At 36.1% G+C, this 13,056-nt stretch overlaps 1 protein-coding gene across 14 annotated transcripts in view; it reads left to right on the forward strand.

Moving 5' to 3' along the window:
* Nucleotides 1-13,056, forward strand: part of NEBL (nebulette) — a 261,505-nt gene that overhangs the window by 226,763 nt on the left and 21,686 nt on the right. For 12 of the 14 annotated variants that reach the window (XM_048061776.2, XM_066991632.1, XM_066991629.1 and 9 more), the window contains 2 exons: nucleotides 3,882-3,974; nucleotides 4,950-5,078. The exons of the other annotated variants lie outside the window; for them this stretch is intronic. In XM_048061776.2, the coding sequence (XP_047917733.1) occupies nucleotides 3,882-3,974; nucleotides 4,950-5,078 (222 nt within the window). The remainder of the gene's footprint in view (nucleotides 1-3,881; nucleotides 3,975-4,949; nucleotides 5,079-13,056) is intronic. 14 annotated transcript variants of the gene reach the window in all.

Raw genomic sequence — 13,056 nt, forward strand, 5'->3', positions numbered from 1 at the left:
GGAGAGCCTTCACTACTGTTCTCCATTATATCCAAGAAAAAAATACTCCCAAATTTCATTTTCACTCTTTTCTCAGTGTGAAACTTGTATTGAACTACTGGTTCAATGCCAGCTTCTAGGGAAGTAAATGGGAATGAATGGGAATGAATGATAGGTATACTTTGATCTATTTATTTATTTACTTTGTGTGTGAAATATGGATATTCATTACTGTTGCTTTACTTTTAAACAGTGACTTTTCAATAAAAGTCAAGATATCTGCTTTGATCTTTATTTTGTGTAGAAGAGAGATAGTTAAATTGGTGGTTCTGCAAAGTCTTGATGCAGACCAGTTCAGATTTCCCCCTACACTGGTCAGCTATTTCTCTAGAGCTATACATGGCTCATGTACCTCGTGTTTTGGAATTACATACAGCTTTCAAAGTAGCACAAGACGTAACTCATCAATAACTTGATAGATTTCTGGTGAGCCAAACACCATGGCATTCAGAAGTGATGCTCTAAAAAATGATCCAAGATAAGACCAGATGTATGAAGCTAGAATACAGACTACTTTTGTATTAGGAGACAAATAATTGTGGGAAGGTGTCATCTGAGGTATTCATAACAAACAGTAGTTCAAAATGAAAATGCATATTTGAATTCTTTTAAAAGTAAGCAAGCCTGCTGTGGTGAAGGAAATGTCAACCTAACATTTATTTTTACACATTTTTCTTTTAGTGTGTTCTTCTGTTTTTCTGTGCTTTACAACAGTATTGACAACTGAGTGTCTGCACAGGGAAAATCATCCTGAAGTAGCACTCTAAAATCCTTCATACGTAATAACAAGGATTGACTTTAAGTCTACCTCTCAGAAAGTAACAGAAACTACAGGTGAAATAGAGTAATTGGTAGGTCATACAGTCCATCCTCCTGCCTAAAATAAGGTTAACTATCTATTCTAATTCCTGATGGATACTTCTTCAGCTTTTTCCTTAAAGTCTCAAAACGAGTTTCCACTATTTTGAGAAGTGTATTTCTTTCCTGTTGTATGGCCACTTTTTATATGCCTGTAGCTCCAGCCTTCCATCAGAGGGAATTCCTCAAAAGTAGAGGTTTGGAGAGCCCTGTCCAGGGCAGCTACTGATGTTTTTAAGACCATGCAAATCGTAGAGCTCCACATACTCTGGATGTAGGGCAACACTTTGTTCAGTTAAATCATTGTCTGTACAGACCCAAGCACTGGATCAAATGTGTCACTTCCATAGCTAGAGGTGGTACAGCCAAAGAAAAGCTCCTGTAAAATTGCACTTTAACGTACAGTTTGGTGCATGCTTCAAACCCCCTAGACTATGCTGCACTGCATTTGTACAGTAGCCCTAGGTGGAAATCATGAGTGCAGCCCTGTTTTCAATAACTGAAGGCTTGCTAGTTCAAACTGATTAGGATTAAGAACTTCCCTGAGAAATTCTTGAGCTATGTGACTGAAATATTACTATTTTTTAGTACTCTTTATCAACTAAAGAGTATCAAAACACAGAGGAATTCTTAGTTCCCTGTACCCACCAAACAGCAAAAATAGTGCAATTATTTAAAGGAAATAGGCCATGACAAACCTGAGAGCCTAATATCCAGTGATATTTCACCTAATGCTTTTTCAGAGTGAACAGCAGTTATAATATCTTCTCGTTTAAAAAGAAGCAGTGAGCTCCCTGTTCATGGAATGTCCTTGGTAGCCGGAAAAAAACAACTGCTCACTGAAAAAAAAAAAAACAACTATGACTCTCTTGAGTTTTTTCTTAGGTGATAAAAGTTCATCCAGTTAGGAGAAGTATTTCTGTGTTAGAATCCATCTGGCTGTTCTTTTAAAGTATTATCAGTGAACCTGTAACAACTTTTTTCAAATGCTTGATTTGCTTGATTGCTAAAATTAATGTTTGTGCTCTGGAAAATAGGCACTAGTTTTAACCATGCTAAAGCCATTCTAAATTCATCAAGATATATTAATCTATCTGAGCTTTGAATCTGTGACGAAAGAGGCTTCATGATTCTTATGTGAGTTTAACGATAGTTTAAACTGGCATAAGTTACCAGGATGTTAAAACTGATAAGTTCTATAAATTACCAAGGTTCTGATTTTATCTATGTTATTTCAGATTTACAAAGACAGATAAAATCAATGGCTGCTGCACTGATGCTGCAGTGATGTCATACTTATTAAGCTTTTACTTACCAAGACATGATCAAACAGGAAAAGCTTTGCACTCACCAGCTCCTCCCACCCCTCTTGCGCCTGTCAGAGCTTTATGTAGTTGCATAATTTATCATCATTAGGACTAACACATAGTTTATCAAAAGATTGTACATTGGCTTTTATTCATCTTGTCAAGAGGGAGTTAGCACTATGCTTCACCTTGCAGGAGTTGCAATAGGTAACACATAATGCTCATACATTGAATCTGTTCTAAAGCCATGGGATTTATTTCCTCTAACTGTTCCTTCCATTGCCTCTAAGATATTAATCATTTGAAACACGACATATTTGGGGTCCCCATAGTCCTGCTTTACCTACCAACCCATTATTTAGCTTTGTACCACTCAAACCAGCAAAAGGACCAAGCTGGGAAGACAATTATTTTTCCCACTTCCATTGCATTGAGTAAATCTTGAAGACAGGTATGCCTGAGATGCAAACCAGTAATAAAAAGGTGTGATTTGATTTATTTATGCTTTAATTGATTGCACTTTACATCAAGATTTTATTTTAAACTTGTTTGGAGTGATTAAACGATTATTATATTTTTAGGCAGAGCGGTTATGAATTGTATATATTACAGACTGTATTGAGTAGATCAAAAAGTCACACTATAGCTGATTATGCATTTGTTATAAGCTTCCTCTTAGCTTGTACAACACTGATTGTTAAAAGCTTATTAAAACAATGGTTGAATCTGTGTTCAACTTTATGCTGTGTTTATAACTAGAGCTTGAATGTGAAATTATATATTTCTTATGGACTCCATTTCTTTCAATATCCAGTTCAGATGTGAATTCAAGATACGTTAATAATTTATTTGTGTGAATTAAAGCTGAAGGTCTTATAATTATGACTGTTATTGAATTGAATGAATTCGAAAAATGCTTTTCAATACTGAGATAGTGGATCAACATTAAGTCTGTGTCCCAGGAAACAGAGAATATTTGGAAGACAAAGAGAATTACTAGTTAAGATAAACAGTGGGCTTCATCTTACGCAACTGTAGATGTCTAAAGTGTAGATTTCTACAGATGAATTTGTCACCTTGGTTCATTTCTTTTATTGTATTGGTAAGGAAAGATGAAACAACAACAAACCTTTTGAGCTTAAATGAATTGAGCAAATTTTAGGTGTTTATTTTGGATGAGATGAACTATGCCCATAATTCTGCTTAGTCGGCTGACTTGATCTCTGCTGTATGCAAAAGAGGCCTTAGGCTCGTAGGTCTGTATTACAAATGTCAGCTGTAGAGATGGACGAAGGATGCTGTTACTGGGATGGAGAAATCACATAGGTCTGATGATTCTGGTTTCTGGTGGAAAAGATTGCTGGTATGCGATATTTAACTTGTTTCCATTTATTTAGACTTAAGAAAATACTATAACCATATTTAGAAAAGGAAAACAAAAATTGAGGAAAAAAAGTCTCCTTAAAACAATGTCAGCACTTTAAAATGGATGCACCAAGTATTTTAAGATGGAAATTTATGTTTTGTAGTCCTTTCAGGTGAATATTTAGATCTTTTAGTTAATTTCTAGATGAAGGAAAGTAGTAAATTAGTCACTAATTGTTAAAACTCACTGCTTTCATACTTTTACTTCCTTTGTTGTTTGTTTGTCTTATCATTTCTATGCTTTGGGGAAAGATCTTAAAGTTTGGCGCACAGATCCTGGCTCCATCTTCGACATTGATCCTCTGGAGGACAATATTCAGTCTAGGAGTCTGCATATGCTTTCTGGTATTGCTTATATCCTGACTTTTCACCAAATCAGCTTTTTCTTTGTTTATGCACAAATTTGATACGGTAAATTTTCTGGTCAATATGCCAGCCATATATTTTATATGTACGTTTTGTTTTCATATATATGTATGTATGTATGACTGTTTTATAGCAGTGTTTTATAGGAACTCAAGCTGTTATCACATGCAGATAAGAAATAGTGAAAGAAATCTTATGCTAAACAACAATTACTCATACCACTTAGAAATAGTCACTTAGAAAGCATTGACCTTCTTTGTCCTCATTATGAGTATGATTTTAAAATAGCTAGACCTTACTAAAATTTCAGAGATATAGGTGACATATTTATGAAATTGATTTTTTTCCTGTGCACATTTTGCTTATATGGCACATGATATTATGCCTTATGCTAGTGTTTACCGTTCCAAGGATAATCATTTATTTTTGTTAATAATATAAGGATAGAAAAGGAGGGAAGTTAATGTAATGATATGCAGCAATGTTTTGGCTCAACAAGATTTTTTTCCCCCAGATGTATTTATTTTGCATGCTTAATTTTGCGTGTGTATTTTCTTTGGTACTGGAGGTGGAATCTTAAATATTATTTTGAATGTCCTACAGCAGTACTTCTACGTGCACTTGTATGCATGCTGAAAGAAAGGGACATTTTGATTTTCCACTGGAAATTTTCATATATGTCATCTTATCTCTCTCTCTCTTTTTTTTTTTAATATCCTGCCATTTCTGCTATTCTTTTAAAGCAGAGAACAATCTTAGTTGTGTTTGATTTTGAAGCAACTTTCTGAACTAATAGCGTTCAAAAATGGATATAAAGTTGTGCACTATTCATTTTTCTCTAATTTAAACACTATCAGTGTATGAATATCAATGTTACTGGTTGTGATTTTTATTGTTTTGCTTTTCATTTCAGTCATATATTTACTGTGATTTTATTTCTTTCTACTTTTGTAGAAAGAGCAAGCCGTTACAGTAAGCAGTACTTGCATTCTACAAGTTTGGGAGATTATAAATCAGATGGTTCTGACACGAACCCTACCTTTTCATACTGCAGTGAGATAACAAGGCCATCTGACGAAGGAGGTAGCCCTTATTCCCACGTTTTTCACTAATAACACTATCAGTGTACTGAGACCTCACAGGCCTGTATTAACTCAATACCCTTGTACAGTCACAAATCACTAGAAACTGTGTAAGCTATTGCACTGACTGATTAAGGAAGCAAAGCAAAATCTCCAGTTCACACAGTTTCTTGCATGACATTTTGCTTTATCATGTATTCTTTTTGACCATTTTAGGAAGTGTGTGAGTCCAAAACCCCTACTAACTCTCATTTACAGTGCTTAAGTGAAGATGTATTGTGTTTTTGCAAAACTTGCATGAATTGGATTTTTTTTTCCTCTGGAAAGACACAATGTAACTGAAAAAATACATCTCTAAACTTAAAAAAATAAATTTAACTTGTGCTTTTTAGTAAGCAAATCAACCATATAATAGCATTTTATTCACTCATGTACTTCTTCCAATATCAAATTTTTCAGGTTTTTGTGGCTCTCCATTTCCATCCTAAAAGGAAAAGTATAACAATAGGAAAAACTGGCAACATTCTCCCATATGAAAGTTTTCGTACACACTCAGCAGTTTGGGAGCAGAGTTAATATTCAACAGGGAAGTTTATATAGTCTGATGTTGCTTTGCATGTATTAATATTAGAATATTTTGGCAAACCTGCTTTCCCAGGTACAAAACCACATCTTGCATCTTTTGGATGCCATAGATTAAGACAGAATTTATGAAGATGACGGATTAGGGTCTAGTCATTCCAGTGGAATTACAGTGTGTACTAGACTTGACTGGTGAATTGTAAATGTTCAGAAACTTTGCATTCTATGCAAGTATATATATTTTAAAAATAGTTGTGCAATTTCTACTTCTTGTTTGTGGAAGAAGGTGCATTGAAAATCGTATTCAAAAGGTTACTATTTTTTCTCTTTAGAAGATGTTAAAGTTAATTGCGACTATTTAGTTGTCTGGAATCCTTGAATTACCCATGCTTTAAGGCATCTCAGTTGTGGACCCCTGTTTAACTTTTCCCACTGGACAGAGTAATATGTTGTTATAGTTGCTAGAGTATAGGGAGTCTACATTATGTTAGGTGCTGCGTAAATACATACAGGCAATTCTGGTTAAGAACAGGTGAGTAAGAAAGTGTTCAGACTGAAGAACTGACTGAATGTATGAAGAAATACATGTCTTTGACAGAGGATCATTCCCTTATGTCTGTCAATCTTTATTTGATATTTTAACTTAATTCCCAACTCTTTTAATAGCTTATAGTAAACATGCTCATTTGCTGTTTTTTTGTGTCTCTTTCTGTGTTTGTGTGAAGTGGCCTTTGCAGTGCAGTGCATATTGTCCTAAATACCTATTCTGATCTTTTGGCTCTACTCCAACCATTTTAACATTGCTTTGTCAGCTTGATTTGATTGCTAACAGGTATTTTTATTACTTGCCATATCAAGAATAGGAAGCAGGCTTTATTTTTCTGGTTGTTTTGGCATTAACAAGATTTCTTTTTGTGTGTCTTTTAAAATCTGTTGTTATGGTGATGTGTTGAATATATATCCTTACCAGGATCAACATGTTTTAGCAAGATACTGTTTCTGTTTTTGAACCAGCTGGCTAGCCAGGGTTTGAGTACTGGTAGACAATTCCCATTGCATGGGAGAAATAAATGTCAGAGCTAAGTAATTTGACATAATCTAAATGATTTACAAGAAAGTGCCATTTCTGTGAATGCATTCAGAATATAGTATCTTTGGTCAAAAATATCGATATTTTCATGGCAGCATTCTGTAAAAACTATCGTTTATTATATTGCCACAAGGTCAGTTTGCCCTTGAACTTTAAACAGTCTCTCTAAATGAGAACCAAATCTGCTTTGCTAAGATTTCATGGCTGTTTCTCACAGAGTTTGTACTTTTAGCTCTAGTAGCTTTTCTTACAGGAGATTTTCATGTTGGTGCTCCATCAGGTCAAACAGACAGTTGGACATCTGTAATCAATTTTGTAACCTCTATGTGTCTTCAGCCTTGCTTTCGTAATCTTTTCTGTGTTTCTATGTTGTTCAATTGCCAGTTTATTCTGGATATGCAAGTCTTCACAAGTTCACTGGCGCTGCTGATGGAATCGTTCCTTAGCCACTTCTCCCAGCCCTTAGCTGGGTCCCTGGCTTCATACCAGATGTTAAAGGCTTGTCTAGACCTAAATAACTCACTCTCTTGTCTTTGGTGCATTTCAGTTACAACATCATAAAGGGGCTTCTAACACTGCTCACTAGAATTACTTCTTCCTATTTGTTTTCCTGACCGTTATTTTAGATTATGTAGTTAAGATAAGTCAAGTGTTCTTCCCCTGGAGCTTTTCCTCCAAAATCTCCAAAATCTCTAGGTTTTTGCATGATGTAAGTTTGGGAAAATCCTTGTTCATTTAGACTACTGCAGGTAAAGACAGATAGGAACCAATTGTTAATACTTTTCAGCGAGGCTGATGCAGGTGCTGAACTTTCCTTTTGATGTTCAGTTTGAAATTACTTTTCAGCTTTTTCAGTCCTTTTTTTGCAACTCCTCTCTGTTAGTACCTTACAAGGTCAACTTTATTACTTCATGGTATCATTGAAATTTTTGCCATTCTGGACGGAAGGTGTTGCACTAGAGCTTTCCTGTCTGCCTAAATGCTCTGTAATTAATTGCCACCCTAACAAAAATTTCCCTTTTTCCTGCAAGCCATTCTGTAGTACTTCTCAGAAACAGTTGGGTGCCACATTAGTTCTTACAAAATTCTCAGCTGTTTTTCAGGTATTTTCAGCTTGTCTAAAGAGGAACAGAAGCTAATAATTTCTCTTTAAATCCTGTTTTTAACACTGGTGTTACAACTTGTCAGACATGCAGCTATTCTGTCAATTTTGGGAAGGTCTTTCAGATTATTTTAGTCAGAAGGAGAAGGAGATGTATGGATATGAGAGTTATTTTTGTTTATGAAGACAGATTAGACAGTTCAATCTTTGCAGAACACTGTAGAGAGAAAAAAAAAAAAAGCAGGTAGAGTCATAGAACCATAGAATGGCTTGGGTTGGAAGGGACCTTAAGGATCACCTAGTTCCTACCCCCTGCCATGGGGGGTTGCCACCCACTTGACCAGGTTGCTCAAAGCCCCATCCACATGATCTTAAACACCTCCAGGGATGGGGCATCCACAGTTTCCCTTCCAGTGCCTCACCACCTTCATAGTAAATAATTTCTTAATAATATCTAACGTAAATCTCCCATCTTTTAGTTTAATACCATTCCCCCTTGTCCCATCATTATCTGCCTGAGTAAGAAGTTGCTCTCCATCTTTTTTATAAGCCCCCTTTAAGTAATGAAAAGCTGCAATGAAATCTCCCCAGTGCCTTCTCTTCTTTAGGCTGAACAGCCTCAGCTCTCTCAGCCTTTCTTCACAGGAGAGGTGCTCCAGCCCTCCAGTCATCCTCGTGGCCCTCCTCTGGACTCATTCTAATACATCCATGTCCTTCTTGTGCTGGGGGCCCCAGAGCTGGATGCAGCACTCCCGGTGGGGCTTCACAAGGGCAAAGCAGAGGGTGACAATTACCTCCTTTGACTTGCTGGCCACTCTGGACTGCAAGCATGCACTGCCAGCTCATGTCAATCTTTTCATCCACCAGAACCCCCAAGTCCATATAATTATGTATTTTTCGGTGTCAGAAGGGAACATAGCTGTCACCTAATTGGACTCATAGTCTCTACAGTGTTTCTCAGACGGTGCAGAAGCATGCATTTCTAGAAAGATATCTTCTATTTTAAGGTCTGCAAATTAACAGTGAATCTACCATTTCCTGCTGGTAACTGCTGTAAGTGAGATTGGCATTTAGCTCACACCATCCATGGCTCATGACTATTTTGTTTAATTCCATTCCCCCAAAAGCAAGAGTAAAAGTCCCTGAAAGCAACACAAGTTTAAAACAATTATGGAGATTTTTTTTAAAGGCTTTTTATTTTAGAACACTTTACATATATATTCTTAGTAGTTTCATCTCTGAAGACTGAGGCAGGGAAGGGACTGTTAACACATGAGTATTACATGTGGTAGGATGTAAGACATGGAAATGAATTTGTGGTATACATTCTAGTGCCAATCACAGAAACCGAGCTGATTTGCTCAAAGCTGTGTGTCCAGGTGTAGACAAAGGGTGGCAAGATAAAGTGAAGGCTGCAAGTAAACCTTTAAGATTAATTGTATTTTTCTTCAAGCCCATTATACATAGCAAGCAAAGAAGAAAAAAAAAAAGCTGCAACCAGAATTATTTCTGGGTTGGTTTAAGATTAGTCAAGTTAGGTAGTCTTTTAGGATTAGTTAAGCAAATGAGTGCACAGAAATTTGTAATTAAGGGAGCTGACCTACATTATCTTGTGTTTACAAGGGTCACTGAGATACTACTGCAACAAATTCCAGACTTTGCCGTGATGTCAGGGAAGTGACTGTGCACATTTGTGTATCACTACCACAAAGTTTCCTGATGTTTGACCAGATGATAACAGATGAGTCATGGCACTGCTACTAGGGCTGCCATTATTTTTGTCACTCCTGTTTTGTGCATTCTTTCATTTATTTGGAGATGATGAATTCCTCTTAATGTTTTTGGAATGAGGAGATCCGTGTGCACAGGAGGAACATCACTGTTATTTCATTTTTTTTCTCTCTCTCTCATTATGCAACAATTTGTGTGCACATTTTGTTTTCATTATACTTCAGTGAAAGTATTTTCCTTAAGGTTCCTCCTTTTGTTTTAGTTATCAAAGTCCATTTATGCTGCTTTCTTTCCATCCTGTTTCAACTGCAGGATGTTTTCATTTCACTTTCCAATATTTTTCCTTCTCTCAGTTTTTATTTTAATTATCTTTCAATTTGTTGTATTTCTTTGGGGCTTTCTGTTTAGCAGTCTCCTGTTTTTCTTTGATTTAAATAAACAGGATTTTATTTAAATATTACCAAGTTTTGTTTTCAGTCTGAAGGTTTAAAATGGTCTTAGTGAACATCCTGCTATAGATGAATTAAACATTTTTTTTCCCCCCTGGTGTACCGTTTTTTCATTTTTAGTTGAAACCTTTTGGCTTGCTTTTCTCCCCTTTTGTTTTTGGCTCTCCTTTTTTTTTTTTTTTTTTTTTAAAAAAAAATATTTTATTTCCTTTTAATTTCTAGTTTAATTTGTATGCATTAGTATATGGTCATGATGTATATGTTTTTCCTTACTATATGTTTGGAATTTTTCAGTTTATTAAAGTGTCCCTTTATTCTTATTTCAAGTTGTATTTAGTCTGTAAATGGAAAAAAGTGAGGGGTGACTATCAGTTCCTTTCACTGATGCGTTGTTACTCTGCTGGGAAAAAGCATGATTTCATCATCATATTATCTTAAAACCTATATAGAACTCAGTCTGCAGAAGTCAGCAGATAAGTTTACTGTATGCCAAAAAGCTCGCGTCATGTAGGAAACCTTTGTGGATGTTAGGAAAGAATATTCAAGTGCCCTCTGCTGCATTTTAAAAATTAATGCGAAGATTCCATGTGTTCTGGAATCAGTGTGTTACTGGTTGGCTACATGTCTATTATTTAGGTTTTTCTCCTTCAGACTAAGCTGTTAAGATTCTGCTCCCCTGTCATCAGAAAAGTAATGAGAATTAACATAAAGAGGCCATGATCTGAGGTTTTAGGTGGTCTTTCCTTTATTCTGATGAAAGGGGTCAGCTGCTAACACTCAGGACTTTTCCTCACTTTTCCTTTACCTGGGAAGCTTCCTCCTGTTACTCACACCGGTAATCCAAGTACAGAAATTTCAACAGAGCATAAAATTCCACTTATAACTTGATAGACTTAACATTTTTGTTATCAACCTTAAAAGTAACCTGTAGGTTTTTAAGAGAAAACTGAAAATTAGTATTAGGTATTCCACTGATACTACATAATAACGGGTCAGATCCACAGAAAAGATTACTGCAGTCAACCTTTGAGGAATAAGTATGGGAAATGGGCATGGTGGCAATTTGACTCCAAAGTATATAAAGACTGTAGAACAGTACTACAGTATTTTCCTGTGGCGTATAGGTACTTAAAGTCTTGAAGTCTTTATATAGCTTGAAATGGGAGTAAAGTCAATGAGAAACAGTAAGTCCTTTAATTTATCTCCCTAGTGGCATATCCTCCTTGTGTGATATGAGCCTTCTGAAGAAGAAAGGTTTCAGAGCAGCTGAGCCTGCTGCCCCCCCATTCCTCCTTTTCTTTGGACTCTAGGGGTTATCTTTCTCCTTTCCTCACTGAGGCAGGAAAATGCTGTAGGCCGTTAGAATTACTATTGTTTGAACTGTAGTCTGAACACAGCCCTGCACCAAGCAAATTTTGATCAGTGCAAAATACATTATTTTATATCACTGACAACATTGCTGTCAGAATGACACTGACATTTTAAACACTGATTTCAAGAATGTCTTCTTCTCTAACCCTAGCACACACCATATCTGTGGCTCTGTTTCTAAAATGTTTGTTTGTAGGAGTTGCTTCAGGCTTTGACATCCACACATAGGATCATAGAATCATTTAGATTAAAAAAAATAAAATAAAAGTAGGCAAGATCATCAAGTCCAACCACACGTACCACAGAAACTCCTAGAGCAAGAAACTATGCTGTTACTTCTGCTCCTAGTTAGTCTGGTCGGAAAACAAACATTCTGATGAAGTTGAGCAAGAAGCCTCTGCATCCCACATGCCGAATTTGCAGAGATGCTCCCTTGTATGTGGTTAAAGATGTCTGCTTGTGTTTGGACTGTGGTATTATTCTTCTGTTGTGCCAATAGGTGGAAAAGGAAAGGAAACAGAATTTGGTTTCCTTTCATTGCTGTCTTCTTGCCACTTTTTTTTTATTAAAAAAAATAATGTCCCCACAGTTATGAGGGTGGAAGATTCACCATTACTAAAAGACAAGTTAAAAAGAAAAAAAAAAAAGAAAGGAAAAAAAAAGAAAAAAAAAAAGGAAATAGTATGTAACTGTTTTTTATATTGTAATATAGAGGTCTGTCTTCCATCTCCAGGTGCAGGAATACAGGGCAGAAAGCCTTCACCCTTCTTCACATTCTTATTCAGATGCTGAGCTCTGTCATTTTAGGAGGTCAAGCAGAATGACACAGCAGTTACATTTTCTTCTCTAGCAGACCAGGAAGAATGGTTCTTTTATGTTAGGAAGCTGAACTCTGTTTCCATAATGTTGTTCGCTAGAGTCTGGTAATCAAATATGGCATTTGGAGAGAGAGGAGTTGTAGATTTCACAGGAAGAACTAAAGTGGTTTGTGGGTTTCTTGTCCCCTTTCAAGTGTATCAGAAGGCTGAACACATCAAAACAGTACTGTGGACTCTCTCTTGGTGAAAGTCACATTGACACTTCTGTTATCCACCAGACTCTTAGATCTGTTTCTGAGTTTTTATTTTTATTTCAGACTAGATGGTGCTTTGGCTTTGCCCCTTCTACATGCAAACACTCAGAGATTTGCCAACCTGAAAGCTAATTTGTGGGAAAAAGTTTTTTTCCACACAACAGCATCATGGTAAAAATTTATGCTTTTTCATCTTGGTAATCATATTTCTGTTCTTAAGTGTGTTATGTTTTACAAGTGCTTGCAGTTGAATAACAAGTACCTTTCCCATAAACCTATTGTAATATTTTTGAACTAAAATAAATATTTCTCTGTGTATGTAATATGGGCACAAGTGCATGCGTATCTGTTTGGTACCAATCAGATACCTTAAATTATTTAGCTTAATCAGTTTTCATTGTTACAGAGCTTACACTCCTTCAAAATAGGTGAATTTGGGTTTTCCATTCTCAAACAGATTTTCCTCTTTTTTTTTTTTTTTCTTCATATAAATTTGCTTTAATCACATTGTACCCCAGAAGGATCAGGCAGCAAGACAGAGCTTTCTCCCTTCTTAAAACTGCACCTTTCATTCTAGGAGGG

Source organism: Anser cygnoides, chromosome 2 (assembly GCF_040182565.1).
Source record: "Anser cygnoides isolate HZ-2024a breed goose chromosome 2, Taihu_goose_T2T_genome, whole genome shotgun sequence".
Classification (NCBI taxonomy): domain Eukaryota; kingdom Metazoa; phylum Chordata; class Aves; order Anseriformes; family Anatidae; genus Anser; species Anser cygnoides.